General features: G+C 35.6%; 1 protein-coding gene across 2 annotated transcripts; it reads left to right on the top strand.

The window, feature by feature from the left end:
* The first annotated feature begins 855 nt into the window (after positions 1-855).
* Positions 856-20,930, top strand: eIF4B (eukaryotic translation initiation factor 4B). 2 transcript variants are annotated; one of them, XM_041776405.2, is made up of 5 exons: positions 856-968; positions 1,366-2,508; positions 11,294-11,357; positions 13,698-13,812; positions 15,881-15,988. In XM_041776405.2, the coding sequence occupies exons 1-5, from the start codon at positions 956-958 to the stop codon at positions 15,932-15,934; spliced, it is 1,389 nt and encodes a 462-aa protein (XP_041632339.1). In that variant the 5' UTR covers positions 856-955; the 3' UTR covers positions 15,935-15,988. The 2 variants fall into 2 exon arrangements, with proteins under 2 accessions (XP_041632339.1, XP_070141163.1); XM_070285062.1 differs by lacking the exons at positions 13,698-13,812; positions 15,881-15,988 and adding an exon at positions 20,819-20,930.
* Positions 20,931-20,984: the final 54 nt, after the last annotated feature.

The raw sequence follows: 20,984 nt of genomic DNA, 5'->3' as shown, positions 1-20,984 counted from the left end.
TCGGCCGCTTCAGCCATCTTTGTTTACGTGTTCATGAGCCACAGCTGATCGATCAGCTCTTATTGAATGCGGATGCACTTTAACGCAGCTATGTGTGAACACGAGTTTGCATTAGTGAAAAATCCCAACCGTTCCTCACAAAAGCGCTGATTGGGAAGACAGTATGAAAGTTATTAGTGTATTCTTTCATATGTTATAAGTATTTTTAACTATGTAGGTGTTTCGTTCCACCAACAGTATGGCAGCCTTGGCGATAATATTTTGCGATGGACTTATCGACCTATCGCCAAAACGAAAGATCCTGTTGAACACGGCAAAAATTTTGTTGTCAAATGTGGTGGGCTCAGAAATATATTTTTTATAAAATAGCTATGTGCCTGAATGGTGGTTTGGTGTGGAATAAACATCAATAGACCAGTGAGTAAACCATTTTTTTTATTTTGGTAAATAAAATCTGATTTCTTACAAAAAATAAACCATTTATTTCGTATCGGCCTGACAAAGGTGAATGTTTTTCAAATCAAAAAATTTTTCGATTTCGAAAACCGACACCGGATATCTCGTTTTCAAAAACGAAAACAAAAAAATATTTCGTTTTCGATTACCGGAGCAGGCCTGATAGATTCTTGAAATTTTGGAACAAGAATATACCGAAAAACACACAGTTTTTGTGCATACTTGTAACTTTATTTATGTATTTTATATTTCCTCGTCATCGTTATTTTTATATGCATATACCGTTGTTTTACTTCACTAATATATAAAAATATATATGGTATATTTGTTATATTATGTATAAGCCGTGAGAATATGATATTTGCCGTATATGAAATTGTTAGAAATTTTTTGCTGACAGTAATAACAGAATAAGATTCGATAACGATAAAAGGAAACTGACTTCTCAAGTTATAGCATTTGTAAAACTCAAAATTTCAGTTTGGAAATCTTTGTCGAAATGGCTTCTGCAGGTTAGGCGTATAAATATTTTAATGAAATGCATTATAAACTTAATTTAAGTATATTTTTTTTATTTGATTAACTTATCAAGTAATTTTTAAGAACCCTCGTGGCTTAGTTGTGACACGTAACATGAGCATTCGTATATGTATGTATGTACATTAATACAATTGCATACACGCATATGTACATTTTAAATGTTGTGTGTGTATGTAAGTACATATTTCGAGTTTCTCATTTTATTACTTTAAAAATTAAATAAAATTGCTTTTTAAAGCTAATATTTTAATTGTACATATTCATAATTTGTATGTATTCATATACATACATATGTACGTACATATATGTATATGCTCATAAACAACAAAATTTTAATAAACGCATTAAAAACCTTTACATGTTTTGCAGGCAAAAAGGGTAAAAAGAACAAAGGAACAGTTATATCTTTACAATCCTTCCTTTCTAATGCTGACACACCTGTTGGAACTACACAAGTTTCAAAGAAATTACGAAATTTGGATGGCGATGACAGCGATGACGGTACTAATACATTGCCATTAGTTTATCAGCTCCCTACCGCGCCTCGAGCAAACCGGATATTTGATGATAACTCCATCCCTCATAAACCCCCGTTTATTGCGTATATTAATAATTTGCCATTTGATGCAAACGAAGACGACTTATATGAATTTTTCGGAAGTATTAATTTGATTTCATTGAGACTTCCACGTGAAGATGGTGAAAACGGTAGATCAAGGGGTTTTGGCTATGTTGAGCTAGAGAATAGAGATGATTTAATTTATGTACTCAGCTTACCAGATCCATCTATTAAAGGCCGCCGCATTCGTATTGAACTATCAAACGAAAACGATCAGCAAAATCGGCAAAAAGGCAATCGACGTTTTGATGGCTTCGGAAATAGTGGAGAAAACAGAGACTCTGGAAATTGGAGGCGAGATAGCCAAAATAATGGCAGTAGTTTTGACTATTCTAATTATGAACGAAGCTTCAATAGAGAAAAAAAGCCCTTACCGGAAAGAGATGAAACTAACACACCAGGCTCTTGGCGCACAAGTGCGAGACCACAATCAATTGATTCCTCTCCAACCCGAAGGGATGATCAATTATCTGAAAAGTATCGCGATAGCCGTGGTAGAAATTTGGAAAGATATTCACGAGAAGACAATTCCAAACTCGAAGAACGACCCAAATTAAATTTAAAACCGCGAACTTTGCCACTTCCAGATGTGAAAAAAATTGAGCTTGAAAAATCTGTTACGGAGCATACAAAAATTAGTAAACAAAGCGGAAATTTATCATCAAATGTGTTTGGATCTGCTAAACCAGTAGATACAGCGGCAAGAGAATTGGAAATTGAAGAACGTTTAGCCCACGCTCGGAAACATGATAAAAGCAGCTTGGAAGAAGAGCTATGTGAAAAACTTACAGAAGTGGAAATGGATAAGAATGATAATGCAAATTTAAACGCATCCGTCAGCTGGCGTCGAAATCAAGACAGTAGGGAGGAAGATAAAACCCATATGATTAACGGTAATAATTTCTAGCTTCTGTGATTAAGGGGGGACATCTGAGTAACTGGCAAAAAAAAGCCCATTTTCTAGAATTTTTTTTTGGCCAAATGAAAAAGCCAATCGAAAAATTTTTAAGTAGGTTTCATAATGTTATATGTAAACTACAAAATAAATTTTTTTTTTAATAAATCGAAAACAAAATGGCGGCTGTGCAGCATGTCTCCGTAGGCCCTATTTTTTTGGCCGAAAACCTAACGTCCTTAATTTTTGATCTAGAACAAAAAATCAAATTTTGTTAGTTTCTGTATCTCAACCGCTATCGACACACGTAGGATTTTTTCGATATTTTGATTTTTAGCAAAATGGTGAGTGATTAAATAAAATGTTCAATTTTCATGAAAAAAAACGTCACAAAATTGTTGATAAAAAAAAAATTAAGCAAAAAAAAAAAAATCCTACGTGTGTCGATAGCCATAGGTATTTTGGATATACTGTCAAAATTTCAGATCGATCGGTTAAGATTTGTTTGAGTTATGTTTTCGGCCAACTCAAAAAAAGTGGTTTTGAGAAAAACGCGTTTAAAGTTTTAAGATCGTATATATTTACATGAGAGGCATCGCCGCAGAATGGAAAATTTCGACACAGAAACTTTTGCCGTACTCTATCTTTTGATATGTTATTTTTAAGACCCTAAAGTATTTTTAAAGCAAAAAAAAATTTTTCGATTTAAAAAAAAAGTTACTCAGATGTCCCCCCTTAAATAATTAATATGTACATAGGAGTAGTTAAACTTTCTTAAGTTTTTTCTCGATTTTTGTTAAATGCCTTTGATTTTAAATTTGAATTTTGATATATGGTAAATCATATAAATCCCAAATCAAAATATTTTATTACATACATATATTTCAGGCTATGCTAAAACTTCGGTTAATTGCTCATTTTCAGTCTGCCCTAAATAATAATGGCCTTATAATACAGTAATACTGTTTTCATTCATTGGCCACTTTATTAGAACTTTGAGACAACTATACATTTTATCAAAGAGTATAGAATTGCATATATAGAGAGCGCATCTACAATGCTTTGCCTGCGCTACGCTTGTTGGCGGGGCAGACAAGCAATGATTTGTTTGTTCTATTTTTATACCCTTGCAGTGTATTATAATTTCAGACAGAAGTTTGCAACGCAGTGAAGGAGACATTTCCGACCCTATGAGGTATATACAGCTGTGTTCACTGAAATAGCAGTGCGACAGAGGAACAACTTCAAAACGTTTTTATGTACATATTCCTTTTTGCAAGCTGATCTATTGCACATTGTTTTTGTAAAATGGAACATAAAGATAAGAATCGAGAAAAAATTCCGTTAGATTTGCTCTATTTTTATGTTTTATTGATATTTTTTCACATATGCAGCTCGTTTTGGCCGATCACTGAAATAGCAGTTTTTAATTTTCTTTCGCAAAAAGTGCCGAAATTTCTTTTAATTTTGTAAAAAATGAGTTTAATTATGGTCGTTATTATAGTTTATACTATAATACACCTTTACAACGCAAAAAAAATTATTTTAGTGGGCGCAGGACCTCACTGCTCCATGAGAGAAAGGTATCAGATAACTTAGCCTAGAAAGAAGGGCAAAACATGTAAAGAGTCTCCAAATCTTTCAAATTGTTATTTTAAAATAGTTTATAAATCATAAAATATTAACCGAACCCAAAAAAAAACGAGGTACGATTCGCAAAACCACAATTGTACAGGCTCGACGCGTACTTCGTTTCAGCAAAGCTCGTCCTTTTGCATCCTCTAGGGATATATGAGCAGGAATTGGCATGGGAATCAGTCATGGGACCATTCGCCGGGGACTTATTGAATAAATTTTAGACTCGCGAAGTCCATGAAAAATGTCACTGCTTGGTTAAAGGCATATCAAGGCCAGATCCGAGTTCGCCAATAGCCACTTGAACTGCCACTATTCAAATGGCGTAATATCCTTTGGACAAATGACTCCAAACTGGTTTTATTTGGTGGAATAGGACAAGACAATATGTCCGTCGACCTCCAAATACATAGTACCACCCAAACCACACGCTGAAGACAGTAAAGCACGGTGGCCTAAAAGTCATGGTATGCGTATACTTTTCATACAACGTTGTAAGTCCCGTATATATGATCGGTGGGATCAAAGACCATTATGTTTATGTCTAAATATTAAAAACTGTCTTGCAGCCGTATTCTGAGGAAAATATGCCATTAATTTGGACATTTCAGCAGTACAGTGACCCTAATCATACCATCAAGGTGGCCAAGGAGTGGGTTCTTAATGAAAAAGTGGATGCAATGCCATGGCCTGCACAGTCCCCGGATATAAATCCGATCGAAAACTTATGGGGGACATCAAGGGCTACGTATTAAAGAAGTTTCCGACTTCTAAGCCGCAGCTTTGGCAATTTGTGCAAGAGAAATGAGGCCATATTCCCCTCAAGCGTTGCTAAGACTTGGTGGACTCCATGCCACCCAGGTATGAGGCTATGATAGCTTCTAAATGCTATTTAACAAAATATTAGATCATAGTCAATTAGAATTTAAGAAGAAATAGGTTTCTTATACGATATTTTTAAATTTATGAAGAATTTTAGTTTTTCACTGCTATTTCAATGATCGGCATAATATAGACCTTTTTTGTTGTTATTAGCTATCAGGCCTGCTCCGGTAATCGAAAACGGCAAGAATTTTTCGTTTTCGTTTTTGAAAACGAGAAATTGGTGCTCCGGTAATCGAAATCGAAAGATTTTTTCGATTTGAAAAACGGGCACCTTTTTCTGACCGGAATGAAAAGTAAATGGCTTTTTCATATGAAATCAGATATTATTTACAAAAGGAAAAAAATAGTTTACTCAGTGGTCTATTGATGTTTATTCCACACCACCATAAGATCATTCTGGCAGGTAGTTATTTTATAAAAAATTTATTTCTGACCCCACCTCAGATTTGACAACAAAATTTTTGCCGTGTTCAACCAGTTTTCTCGGTTTGGAGATAGGTCGATAAGTTCACCGCAAAAAGTTATCGCTAAGGTTGCCATACTGTTGGTGGAACGAAACAGCCAGTTAAAAATACTTATAAAATATAAATAAATTCATTAATAAATTTAAAGGACCGCCAAAATGGTTGTTTATAATTAATGCTATTTAATGTGATTACTTAAATGGTCCAAATTAACCAAATAATTATTTGAGACCACCGGAATTTAAACTGTGAAAAGTGTGGCAGCATCTTAGGTGCATAGATTTGCTTAACTCTACCGTTTTTGCCTTTTTCTGGCTTAGAAAAAGGGCAATTGTAAATATAATAGGCAGTACTTTACGTTGTTTCCTTTTTACCAAAAACACAAGTTAGCTGCTTGAGCAGTAAGAAACGATGAGAAATTGAAACATTCCGATAGCAGAAATTTGCCGAAAACCGGAGCAGCTAAAAACGATCGGGCCGGATCGGACGACTATATCATATACATAGCTGCCATCCAAATGTTCAATACATTTTTGGAAAAAAAATTATAACTTGGCTGTTTTTCAATATTATTCCATCATTTTTAAGATATAGCCTTTTTATATTATTCCAGAATTTTGGTAAAAATTTTATGAAAATCGGACCACTATATCTTATAGCTGCCATAGGAACGATCGGGAAATTAATCGAAAAAAAATTATAACTTCGTTGTTTTTCAACGTATTTTAATCTACTTTGACAAATGAGCTTCTGGTATTATTTCAAAATTTTGGTATACATTTTATGAAAATCGGACGACCATATCTTATAGCTGCCATAGGAACGATAGGGAAAGTAATAGAAAAAATTATAACTTCGTTGTTGTTCAACGTATTATCATCTACTCTAGGATATGAGCTTTACTTATTATTAAAGAATTTTGGTATAAATTTTATGAATATCGGACAACTATATCATATAACTGCCATAGAAGCGATCCGTAGATGTAGAAAAAATGTAAAGCTGTGAATGTATAACTGTAACTGTCAAACTGTAAACATAATAAGTATAGGTAAAATGTTATGAAACTCTGTTTAGTGTCTGTTTTCGGCATTATAATTATAATATAAATATGAAAACCAATCTGCAAGGGTATACAAACTTCGGCGTGCCGAAGTTAGCTTCCTTTCTTGTTCCAGATTATAAGAATAAATGTCAAAGCGATTTTACACTTCAAATTTAAAGTCATCAATTTTATCCAAAAAGCATGAAAATGGGTTGGCCAAAATAATAAGTAAAGACATTCTTCTAAGCGTAGAACTCTGAACGTATTAGATATTTTTCACATTTTACTTCATATTATTAAACTTCGATTAGTATCCAGTATATCCACGCATATTTTAAACTACATTCGCTATTATTTTTGGCATTCTAACAAGAAGTCACTGGCAAGTCAGTACAAGAAACTGAGACCAGAATTCGTCAGCAAATCGACCTTATACGCATGAACTTATTTTTTCGGCCAGTAGTGTAGCTACCATAGAAACGATCGCTAGCTGTAAAGATAAATGTATAGTATAATGTATAATAATCCAATAGGAAAGTGCAAGGGTGTACAAACTTTGGTGTACCAAAGTTAGGTTAGGTTAGGTTAGAAATCACATAAAAGAAACGTAAAAAAAAAAATAAATAAAAAACTAACTAAAATAAAAACGGAAGGAAAAAACAAACCAAAAAAAAAAGGGAAGGAAATCTAAAGTATAACCGGGATTCGAACACATACACCTCAGTCCGGTGCCATAGCATTGCGAGTTCCACGGAGAAATGCGGGTTCTACCGCTAAAACCCACCATATGACACATTTTTTGTACCTTCTATATATGTAGTTCTATACTTTTTGATGTTATGTTGTTCCGTTTTTCTTTGTAATTCGACTGCGGTCACACCGATCCAAAATGGTAAACAATAAAAAAAACCGCAATTCGCCGCGAATAACCATGCATTTTTAAATTCCTTGTCGAAGTATTCACGCAGTAATGTGTGCGGAAACCATCAAATTAATTTTTTTACCTTCTAATGCATACAAATTTTATAATTATTACCCAAAAAAATAATTTAATTGAATATTTTTATACCCTTGAAGGGTATTATAATTTCAGTCAGAAGTTTGGAACGCAGTGAAGGAGACGTTTCCGACCCTATAAAGTATATATATTCTTGATCAGCATCAACAGCCGAGTCGATCTAGCCATGTCCGTCTGTCCGTCTGTCCGTCCGTCTGTCCGTCTGTCCGTTTCTACTTTGCATATAGTCTTCTATATACTCTCACTGCTATATATGTCGGAACGGGCCGGATCGGACGACTATATCATATAGCTGTCATACAAATGTTCGATAAATTTTTAGAAAAAAAATTATAACTTGGCTGTTTTTCTATTCCATCATTTTTTAGATATGGCCATTTTATATTATTCCAGAATTTTGATAAAAATTTTATGAAAATCGGACCACTATATCTTATAGCTGCCATAGGAACGATCGGGAAATTAATCGAAAAAATTATAACTTCGTTGTTTTTCAACGTATTTTAATCTACTTTGGTTCATAAGCTTTTGGTATTATTTCAGAATTTTGGTATAAATTTCATGAAAATCGGACGACTATATCTTATAGCTGCCATAGGAACGATAGGGAAAGTAATAGAAAAAATTATAACTTCGTTGTTTTTCAACTTATTTTCATCTACTCTGAGATATGAGCTTTACTTATTATTATAGAATTTTTGTATAAATTTTATGAAAATCGGACAACTATATCATATAGCTGCCATAGAAGCGATCCGTAGATGTAGAGAAAATGTAAAGCTGTGAATGTATAACTGTAACTGTCAAACTGTAAACATAATAAGTATAGGTAAAATGTTATGAAACTCTGTTTAGTGTCTGTTTTCGGCATTATAATTTATAATATAAATATGAAAACCAATCTGCAAGGGTATACAAACTTCGGCGTGCCGAAGTTAGCTTCCTTTCTTGTTTTTTCCTAATTTTCTACATACATTCCTGCGTGAATACTTCGACAATGAATCCCGAAATGCATTATTATTCGAGGGGAATCGCGGCCGATTTTTATTTTTTACTTTTTTGATCGGTGTGACCGTCAGAGTTTTTTCACAATGAGGGGAAATTCCCCTTCTAAGGGGAAATTAGGGTCCAGAGGGGAAGACATATTTACTGTAAATAATATTACTATAGTAGAGAGGGCGCTCCTTTGGTGACACCATAATACCATACTAATTTCCCCTTAAAAGGGGAATTTCCCCTCTTTGTGGAACACTGGTGACCGTAGTCGGAATACAATTAAAATCTGAGCAAAATAACGTACAGTGACGAACTAAACTCTTGACACATTGTTACCAGGCGTATAAATGATTAAATAAATTCTTTTTAATATAGTTAAAATAAGTATTTGTTTATGTAAAAACAAATAAGATAATTTTCCTCCCTGTGTTTCTGTTAGCTGCTGCATATTTCTTTTGCACTGAAATTTTATTTGTCGCATTGCGCAAGTGCGTTCAAAGAAAATATTTGGGAAATTTAAATAAATATGTCGAGAGAGGCTGTAACTGAAACGAGCGTCTGACGTTGTTGAGTTGATATTTCAAACTAAATTTTATTCGTTCAAATCCTAGCTTAAATAGCTAACATGAGAATGTACATTATTGATCTTAGTTCTAGACCCACGCATCGGACAGTTCCCGATCGTGGGAAATACTCTAAGTGCGATAAGGGAGCACGCAGTCACCCCGATAGCACATATGGTATCTTAAACCACTAACCATACAACATATAGACTGGTCATTTCATACAACGAAAATGGACACAAAAATTTCCTAACATGCGGTCCCATGTTAACTGTTTGCTGTTAGCGACAGACCGTCTGTTAGATTTTAGCTGTTAGCGTCCCGTCCCATGTTAGCTGTCAGCTGTTAGCGTCAGGCCTTTACATGTATGCGTGTTCATGCATTCACGTACACGGGTGCATGTGTGCGATCGTTTCATTTCGGGCCAGCAAGAATATTTGGTCTTTTGCTACTTTTCGCGCTAGGTACCCTAACAATATGGGCATATTCGCTATTGGGTTAATGATAAAAATAAGAATGTTATATGTTATAATACATTTCTTAATGTTTCAGCATTCATTTCATATTTGTTTACAATTCAAATCAGTGGCAGCAGTGAAGTGTGTTGCATATATGTACATATATATTCGAATGAATAAAATTTCATCTACTGAGATAGGAACAGGGCATATTGCAGTCGGTGTCACTGTAAACAGAGACGGGCACGAGATCTAACGGTTTGGGTAGCAGCTCGGCCAAAAAAAAAAAAAAAACAAAAACAACCCCCAGCGTCTCGACGCGTTGCAGCACACAGAATGTGCAAGCGATCGCGAGCACCGACTGCAATATGCCCTGTTCCTATCTCAGTAGATGAAATTTTATTCATTCGAATATATATGTACATATATGCAACACACTTCACTGCTGCCACTGATTTGAATTGTAAACAAATATGAAATGAATGCTGAAACATTAAGAAATGTATTATAACATATAACATTCTTATTTTTATCATTAACCCAATAGCGAATATGCCCATATTGTTAGGGTACCTAGCGCGAAAAGTAGCAAAAGACCAAATATTCTTGCTGGCCCGAAATGAAACGATCGCACACATGCACCCGTGTACGTGAATGCATGAACACGCATACATGTAAAGGCCTGACGCTAACAGCTGACAGCTAACATGGGACGGGACGCTAACAGCTAAAATCTAACAGACGGTCTGTCGCTAACAGCAAACAGTTAACATGGGACCGCATGTTAGGAAATTTTTGTGTCCATTTTCGTTGTATGAAATGACCAGTCTATATGTTGTATGGTTAGTGCTTAAACAAACCCAGACCGCTCGCAGGAGGTCATATTTTGGGTTGCTTGTATTAAGCCCAAGTGGAGGTTGTACTTATAGATAGATAAGTACAGATTTAGTACCTAACATATGCATTTTATCTATGTATATACTTGTTCGTGTGTTCTTTCTGAGCAAAATAATAATATTTAAAACCAAAAACGAGAACAAACAAAGACAGAAACAGAGGCACGCGACAGCCGTAGCACACGACGAAATTTCATTTGCTCTGCTCCTATCTCGTTCTTAATTTTTTGCTCAATTTTTTTACGGCTACGCAGAGCACAGTTCTTTATTTTTTGCTGTATCTATTGATATAGCTATTTTCAAGACAAAACTGAGCCGAGCAGAGCATAGGCTTTGCCATTTTGCTATGGCTCTGCTACGGCTCTCGTCAAAGTAAGAGCGGTACCAATAGCAAAACGAAATACTACGGAAGTAGCGTAGCCTTTTAAACGCTGCAGCCAACTGTCCACAGAATTATTCGATATTGAAAAAATATGAAATTTGTATATATAAATTGGACGTCAAAACCCCGATTTTTCGCTTATATACATTGAACACCAAACGACCTCCGTTCAACTACGCACAACTTCGTCAATTTTGCTATAATCGATTAAAAACTTTGACACAATATTAAGCTATTATAATTATAATTACGAACATATACTTTATAGCATTGAAAATGACTGTTGCACTGCGTTGTAAACTTCAGGCAAATACCCTGCAAGGGTTTACAAACTAGGTAATGGGTTCATAATTTATCTATTGATTAACCGACCCCCTGTGATATATTATTATCCCCCAATGATATATTATGCTATTATTATTATTATATTCATTTTTTCAGATGACCATCGTGAAGATCGAGCTACTAATAGTAAATGTAAGGAGTCTCATAACCGAAGCGACAGGTAAATATAAAGAAATCAAAGATTTTTTTTCGGCTTTGTTTTATTTATTGAATCTTCTCAAATATGAGACTAACAATAAGTGTATCAAATCTTACAATACTACCTAACTAGCAGTCATGTAGACTGGTACAGAGTAAATGGCCCTGACTAATTATGGCTGGGTTGGAAGGTCGTAACGTAGTAGACGGCTTCTGCTGGAAACCCGTATCAAGTCCCTTGCTAAAGGATTTGGATGGGTGGAGAGTTTTTCCTTGTACTTATCGATTTTTAATTTTTTAAATCAAGACTAATAATTATTTTTGAGAAAAAAAAGTAAAAATCACAAATAACACAGGAACACAAAATTAAACTTTGTGAAATTTCCACGAACCATTTCAAGTTTTCCATGATATTTGGGTGCTCCTGAGTAAAAGTCCCATACATCACCTACAGGTTCCGCGGTATACCTAAGAATCCAAAAAGCGATGTTTGACGACATTTTGAATTACGTGGCCTATATAATTGGACTTACCTTTATTATTTTCGGTAGGACCTACTCTCAATACATCACCGCACTACTAAAAAATAGTCCCAATCGTGGACCATTGCCCATGTCTTTGGAATTCGACGCCAAAGTTGAAACTCCAACAATTTTCAACATTTCTGTGATGAAAAATCAATTCTGAGAATTAAATCTTATATGGAACTAATTTTAAATATTCATTGAATCTATTGTTCATTGTATTCTTTAATTTCGGTTTAAAGCGTTTTCATGAGGACGTTTTATTGGATTTATTAAACGAATAAAACCGCTTTTGTGGTTTTATTATCTACTCCTATTTGCTGTCAAATTTCAAATAAGTCAAGGCAACCTATAGAATGCGAGTAAATATGTATCTTTTTATATATAATATAAATTTTTTCTTTTTGACTATAATCATTAAGCTTGAGCAAAAAAAATAAAACTAAAAAAAATGTTTATTCGTGATTTTTTTTTTTTGCTTAAAATAAAACTCACCAAGCAAGAACTTTTGATCCTTTAAGGATATTGCCAATATTTTCCTATGTCCTTATAAAGGAACCTTAGAGTAACAATTGACAACAACAACAAAATGTATTTTACCTGTGTTTGTTGCAATTATTTAATATAAGGTCAACTGTTACATACAGAGCAGAAGCAGCAGAGACACATAATTACCAAAACAATGATAATAATGATAATGATAATGATAATCATCATAATGATCAACCAGTAAAACAATTAGGTACATTCATTTTCAATTTATTATGCATTTATGTATTTTAATAATTATACCCTTGCAGGGTATTATAATTTCAGTCAGAAGTTTGCAACGCAGTGAAGGAGACGTTTCCGACCCTATTAAGTATATGAATTCTTGATCAGCATCAACAGCCGAATCGATCTAGCCATGTCCGTTTGTCCGTCCGTATGTCCGTTTCTACGCAAACTAGTCCCAGCATATCCGAATTACAAATAGCCAACGGAAGCTTTTCCAGCGTCACCAAATCGATACACGCATCCTTCACTTCATGTTTGCCCATTGTTATTGCAAATTTAATTTTTCTTTCGGCAGCTTAGTCTTCCTGAATGTTAGCTATCTCAGCTTCATACTCCGATTTATGCTTAGTTTGCATATGCCGCTTCATGTTGCACACGTACTCGCCAACTAACGTTAATTTGCAAATTTTGCACTCGGAAACATTATTTCCCGCGTGGAAAATAAAAAAATTGCGGAGAACAAAATTTCGCTAGCGACCCATATCGAAACTCCACCGCCAACTGTGGCAGTTGAATAAAAAGGTTAGTCAATTGTCAATTGTTGCTCTAGGGTCCCTTTACATAGGACACTATTGGCAATATCCTTAAAGGATCAAAAGTTCTTGCTTGGTGAGTTATATTTTGAACAAAAGAAATAAAAATCACGAATAATCATTATTTTTGAGTTTTATTTTTTTTGCTCAAGCTTAATGATTATGTGTGATTTTAAATTTTTTTGTTCAAAAATAATGTTTAACAATAGAAGAATAAATATAACAATTAAAAATAAAAAACATCCAGGATATTCATAGTGTATCCTTAAAGGATAAAAACGTGCTAGTCATGCTTGTTCTATGTTGATTGGAAGTGATTGATTTATTTATTTAAAAATAGCGACAATAATCATTATTTACGGTCCCTGAAAAAGAGGCCTATCATACCTATATTTTGTTCGAGTTGTAATTGCCATAGCCAAACTTTTTAAGGCAAATAACTCTCTTTAGTTACTATTAAATAAGTATATACAAGTATCAATTTTCTTTTAAATCGATATTATTTTATTTATGCTCGAATCTGTCAAGGCCCGAAGCTGTAAAGGAAAAAGTAGCTACAAACGGTCAGAGCAGATTTCAAGAGGACTACAGACATAAGCGTGATGACCAAACACTGCCGAAAAATAAGCCGAATAATGGACCAGTAAGTAAAAACACCATTCCTAAATTCTTTCAATGCTCAATACCATTGGCATACATATAAATATATATACTTATATCATATACAGCTGTGTTCACTGAAATAGCAGTGCGACAGAGGAACAACTTCAAAACGTTTTTTTGTACATATTCCTTTTTGCAAGCTGATCTATTGCACATTGTTTTTGTAAAATGGAACCTAAAGATAAGAATCGAGAAAAAATTCCGTTAGATTTGCTCTATTTTTATGTTTTATTAATATTTTTTCACATATGCAGCTCTTTTTAGCCGATCACTGAAATAGCAGTATTTAATTTTCTTTCGCAAAAAGTGCCGAAATTTCTTTTAATTTTGTAAAAAATGAGTTTAATTACGGTCGTTATTATAGTTTATACTATAATACACCTTTACAACGCAAAAAAAAATATTTTTGTGGGCGCAGGACCTCACTGCTCCATGAGAGAAAGGTATCAGATTACTTAGCCTAGAAAGAAGGGCAAAACATGTAAAGAGACTCCAAATCTTTCAAATTGTTATTTTAGAATTGTTTATAAATCATAAAATATTAACCGAACCCAAAAAAAAAACGAGGTACGATTCGCAAAACCACAATTGTACAGGCTCGACGCGTACTTCGTTTCAGCAAAGCTCGTCCTTTTGCATCCTCTAGGGATATATGAGCAGGAATTGGCATGGGAATCAGTCATGGGACCATTCGCCGGGGACTTATTGAATAAATTTTAGACTCGCGAAGTCCATGAAAAATGTCACTGCTTGGTTAAAGGCATATCAAGGCCAGATCCGAGTTCGCCAATAGCCACTTGAACTGCCACTATTCAAATGGCGTAATATCCTTTGGACAAATGACTCCAAACTGGTTTTATTTGGTGGAATAGGACAAGACAATATGTCCGTCGACCTCCAAATACATAGTACCACCCAAACCACACGCTGAAGACAGTAAAGCACGGTGGCCTAAAAGTCATGGTGTGCGTATACTTTTCATACAACGTTGTAGGTCCCGTATATATGATCGGTGGGATCAAAGACCATTATGTTTATGTCTAAATATTAAAAACTGTCTTGCAGCCGTATTCTGAGGAAAATATGCCATTAATTTGGACATTTCAGCAGTACAGTGACCCTAATCATACCATCAAGGTGGCCAAGGAGTGGGTTCTTAATGAAAAAGTGGATGCAATGCCATGGCCTGCACAGTCCCCGGATATAAATCCGATCGAAAACTTATGGGGGACATCAAGGGCTACGTATTAAAGAAGTTTCCGACTTCTAAGCCACAGCTTTGGCAATTTTTGCAGGAGGAATGAGGCCATATTCCCCTCAAGCGTTGCTAAGACTTGGTGGACTCCTTGCCACCCAGGTATGAGGCTATGATAGCTTCTAAAGGCTGTTTAACAAAATATTAGATCATAGTCAATTAGAATTTAAGAAGAAATAGGTTTCTTATACGATATTTTTAAATTTATGATGAATTTTAGTTTTTCACTGCTATTTCAATGATCGGCATAATATAGACCTTTTTTGTTGTTATTAGCTACATATATCTTCTATAAGGTTTATGTTACCTAAATTAAATGATTGTGGTATTGCTAATAATTAAATACACTAAGCCTTTATAAAAAAAAATTTTATGAAAATAGTGTTTGTAATAGTATTTTCCAATCTTAAACGTGCAGGTCGTGGGGCACTGCTATTTCAGTGAACACAGCTGTACGTTATATGTATATATTCATATTTTTTATATCCTTACAGGGATAATTTTAGTCAGAAGTTTGCAACGCAAATAAGCTTACGGTTCCGTTTTGAAACAATCTAAATGAAACTTTGCAGATAATCGGACGACTATATCATATAGTGGGCATAGCAACGGCCGTAAGATGCCGAGAAAAAGTTGTGAATGTAAAACTGTAAATGTAAACCTGTAAAAATTAAAATATATAAGTATGATCTGATTGAACACTGCAAGGATATATAAACATCGGCGTGCCGAAGATAGCTCCCTTTCTTGTTTTTCCTTTAAATGTTTAAACAAAATGTTAATTCTATTGCAGGTTTTGCAATCGTCTAACAAATATTCTGGACTTGACGATGAAGGATGTGAATAATAAATATATGTGTTTCTTATAAATGATTAATAATAAAAGAGCCGAAACAATTCATTATTAGCAGTATTCGTTTACATTATTTGGGGTTTTTAATTGTTGTCATTTTTTCCAATCGTTTATGAATGAATTAGACTGTATTTGTTTCTTTTTATAGTTTTTTGAGGTTTTATTAAATATTAAGGGGGGGGTAAGGTTAATTCGGTGCAAAAAAGGCAACTTTTCAAAAAATTATTGTGGCGAAACGGCTAAAGTTAGCTTAATTAAATACCATATAATAACACAACATTTGAATAATTTTTGATAAATTTTGTATTGAAAAATATTTAGAGGTAGAGAAGTTATAGGGAATCTCCCGAGTCGCCTCCAAAAAAAGTTGTTTTGCGGTGTACAACCTAACAGTTCACAGGATCATCCGATCTAAAAAAATTATACCTCATTCGTTAAAGGATAAGTGTCCCGAGGTATTCACGAAGCGTTTTTTTTTTTTTAGTTTTTTTGTGATTTTTTAGGAAATTTGAAAGTCAAAAACCCGATTTTTGACTAAAAAAAAACGTTATTTCTTAATTTAAAAATATAGAAAAAATTAAAAATTAAAAAAAGGCCGACGTGAATACCTGAGGAATTAGTTAAAGAATGTGTGTGCCAAATTTCAAATCGATCGGTCCAGTAGTTTTTCTGTAATCGTGTACACCGATTTGAAAAATTGAATTTTTCAGGAGAGCGCTTTAAACTTTGTGATTCCCATGCATTGAACACCAACCGACCTTCGTTCAACTCCGCATAACTTCGTCAATTTCACTCTGATCAATGTAATGGACACAATATTCTTAAGATGTTAAACTTTAAAAATAAAAAATACAAAAAAATTTACAAAAAAAAAAATTAAATACCTTACCCCCCCCTTAAGTGATTTTACAAAAAAGTTTTTTTTTTTTTTTTAGGGGGGGGGGGGGTGGTAAGGTATTTAGTTTTTTTAAATGTATTTTTTAAAGGCTCAATATTTTAGGAATATTGTGTTAAAGTTTTGTATCGATCAAAGCAAAACTAACGAAGTTATTCACAGTTGAACGATGGTCGCTTGTGTTCAATGTATGGGTATCAAAAAGTTTAAAGCGCTCTAAACTAAAAGCCATTTTGAAAATCGGTATATATATATATATATATACATGATAACTCAAAATCTACTGGACCAATCTGTTTGAAATTTGGAACATAACTTCAACTAATTCTACAAGTACTCATGTCGGGTTTTTTTTTTAACATTTTTAAAAAATCTAAATTTCTTTTTTCGCTTAAAAATTCTTAAGGACCCAACTATAGATGTCGGCAGCATAGGCCTGAGACGAGGCATCCGCAAAACTTTGCAGTTCCATTGTTTTAAGCGGTACTGATATGTAGATCTTGGCTAGCTCCGAAAGCAAAAACGTTTGGTAATACTGTCTTCCCCCTCAGTGAATTTGTGTGGAACAGTTGGGATTTTTTCACAAATGTGAAACTCGTGTTCCCACAGAGCTTGCATACGCATCCAATTACAGCTGATCGATCTTCTGTGCCCCTTCTAACACATAAATAAAGATGGCTGAATATTGCGTCAGATTTTATACGCAGTAAATTAAAATGAATTAGATGACGAGAAATTGTAGGTTTCTCTAACCAAGAGCAAAGGCCCTGAAGAGCGTGCACGGTGGTATTGGCTCATAAAAGATATACAATAAAGTAGATGTTGCCGTTTTATATTAAATAGTAGCAATTGGGGACATTTTGTCGCAAGAATACACAGAAAAACACCAACGATTTATTTGGGGATGCCCCTCCTATGGAATCCGGTGGTAGACGACCTAATCAAGAGATTCGAGAGGAAAGCACCAAAGATAACAGCTTATGCGGATGCATAAGCATAATTATCTCGGGAGTCTGTCCATCGACCCTCAGCTCGATCATGGAAGATATGTGAGTGGGCGGAGAAGGTAGGACTCAATATCAATGCGGATAAGACGAACCTTATTCTCTTCACCAAGAGATACAAGGTGCCACAATGGATCCCCCCGAAAATTACCAAAACCAGGCTGACCCCTAAAACACAAGTCAAATACCTCGGCATTGTACTTGACAGCAAGCTGACGTGGAAGGCCAATGTAGTAGAGAGGGTAAAAAAGGCCACCATTGCGCTATATGCATCCAAGAAGATGCTTAGCAGCACATGGAGCCTCTCACCCGCTCTAATGCATTGGGTCTACATATCGGTGGTGCGTCCGACTCTTCTGTATGGAGTCTTAGTGTGGTGGCAAGCCACGGAGAAGAAAACGTATAATAAGCTTATGGAGAGAACCTAGCGGCAGGCACTGCTCTGCATATCAGGGGCGCTGAGGTCAACCCCCACCAAAGCACTCGAAACCATAATCGTTATATATCCCTTAGATATCCAAGCGCAACTGACAGCAGGAACGGCGGCACAACGTCTGGTTGCATCAGGAAACTGGTCGCTACAAGGATTCGGGCGCAGTTCAATTGGTCGAGACATGAGCAGTACATCTGGCTACATGATACCCAGAACGTGCCCGGATGTAAACACAACAGTATTCATGGGACCAAATGACTGGAAGTCAGGCCAGGACTCTGCTCAACACCTCAATATATACACCGACGGCTCCAAGATGGAAGGAGGAGTTGGAGCGGGCATATACTGTTCAGACCCTGAAATGAGGCTGTCGTATAAGCTACTGCAGTACATTCCAGGCGGAAGTATTCGCCATCAGGAAAGCAGCAGAGCTTTCGCAGAGCATAAACCGTCCACATGAGGCGGTCAATTTGTTCGTAGACAGTCAAGGCTCCATAAGATCAATGCAATCATCAGCGGTCAGTTCCAAAAATGTACTGGCAAGCAGGGAGTCACTAGATAGCCTAAGCACGACTAAGTCAGTGAGGATCTACTGGGTTCCCAGCCACCAAGGCATAGACGGTAACGAAACCGCGGACGAACTTGCAAAGGAAGGCGTTGGACTGGCGAGTGAAAGAACAGAAAACGTCCCTATCTCCCTAAGAACGCTCCAAAGCGAGCTAGAGAGACGGGCTGACGCAAGCGCAAAAAGCAGGTGGAGTAATTCCGCAACCTGCAGAATATCAAAAATCATGTGCAAAGAGCACAACGAGAAACTCACCCACTACGTGCTGCATCTTCCGCGAAAGGACTGCAGAATGTTAGTGGGTATTCTTACAGGTCACTGCCTGTCTGCTGCACATGCAGTGTGGACCCTCGAGGGCCGTCCGGACTAACCTAACCTAACCGAACCTATTTGGGGATGCTTGCAGCTTTGGCGCCACATTTTAAATTCCATATTTCAATTTATTCCTCGCCATCTTTGTTTACATTTTCGTAGTGAATTGTCAATTTTTCACTGTCGCCGAAAAATGGTTGTTAAATTTAGATGCACTCAGGCTCTCCCTCTGAGATCGGTTGTGCTTTATTTCGCTCCGTTGTTGATTTTACCTATCATAACAAAACAATTCATTTAGAGATTAGAGGATTTTGAGGTTTTATTCCAAGTTTTCTCTTAAAATCTATGAGGTTTCATTCTATTAAAACAAATATTGTAATTCAAAGTCCTTCTCTTCATGTATAAGTTTTGTTTTTTGGTTAAATTCAGGTTATCTTAAATATTAATTGTAATTCAAAGTCTTTCTCTAAACGTATAAGTTTTGATTTTTTGGTTAAATGCATGTTATCTTAAATATTGATCTTATTTTATAAAAGGTATAGGAGGTTTATTATGTTAAGAAAATAGTGAAGTTTAAGAAGGTTGCTTGTTGTAGGATTGGAAATAAGCAGGGTAAGGTTTGAATTAGGAATAGAGATTCTGTGATTTTGAAATGCTGTACATTCGTTTAAAATATGTTCTATTGACATTGTGTTGTTGTCGCAGAATTGGCAGGTATTGGCTATGGCCTCCAATAGTCTGTAGTTGTGAGTAACCCGATCGTGTTCAAGGCGTAATCGAATTTAAATATCGAATAACTTTGTCATTAGTAAACAAATTAACTTAATTAGACCAGTGTAGAGAAGCTCACTTCAGCAGAAATTTAATCATGGATCGCTTCACTCCAAAAGAACGCGTTAAAATAGTGACGCTTTACATTGAAAATAGTTGTTCAGTTGTGTTGACTCAAAAAAGACTAAATTGATCGGACCCAGATTTCTAGATTTCACACCTCCGGACTTCCTTTTGTGGGGCTCATTGTAAAGCAAAGTTTGCGCCAGCAACCCTTAATGCATTGAAGAGATCATGGCTAATATTCGTGCAGAAATCATCGTTATACCACCTGAGATGCTAGATAAGTAATGGAAATGCAGCAAAAAGAGCTGTTACTCAACATTAATATTGAGCGGCAACACTTTGTTAGCCGAAGCACTAACCATACAACATATAGACTGGTCATTTCATACAACGAAAATTGAACCAAAAATTTCTTAGCGACAGGCCCCAGACACTTCGTGTGCGCCCGAAGCGACAGACCCCGTAGCTTCGTGTGTGCTCGGGTTTTTCGCTCTCTCATTCTTATGCTCGCACACTGGTTGCGAGAGTTCAGTCGCAGAGTGCCGCATCTTCAGAAGGTTGCTCTGCGCTTGAACTCTTCTTTATATGTATGCGTGTTCATGCATTCACGTACACGGGTGGATGTGTGCAATCATTTCATTTCGGCTCAGCAAGAATATTTGGTACCCTAACAATATGGGCATATTCACTATTGGGTTAATGATAAAAATAATGTTACATGTTATAATATATTTCTTACTTTTGCACCAATAAATCATAAAAAAAAATAATAATATATTTCAATGTTTCAGCATACATTTCATATATGTTTACAAATTTAAATCACCCGCAGCAGTGAAATGATTTTGACCTCTCAACTCTGTGGCATGCAATTTCGTATGCATGAAGCCGAAGACCAGTGCGAAGACCGGCCCCGCCTGAGCCCATAGGCTCAGCAGATCAACAGCGAGAGGGGCAATCCGCCCTTTCGTTTGCGAAGGAGCGTCAGTGCAGCCAAC

Source organism: Drosophila kikkawai, chromosome 3L (genome assembly GCF_030179895.1).
Source record: "Drosophila kikkawai strain 14028-0561.14 chromosome 3L, DkikHiC1v2, whole genome shotgun sequence".
In the NCBI taxonomy this organism is placed as follows: Eukaryota; Metazoa; Arthropoda; class Insecta; order Diptera; family Drosophilidae; genus Drosophila; species Drosophila kikkawai.
This window is presented reverse-complemented; position numbering and strand designations above follow the sequence as displayed.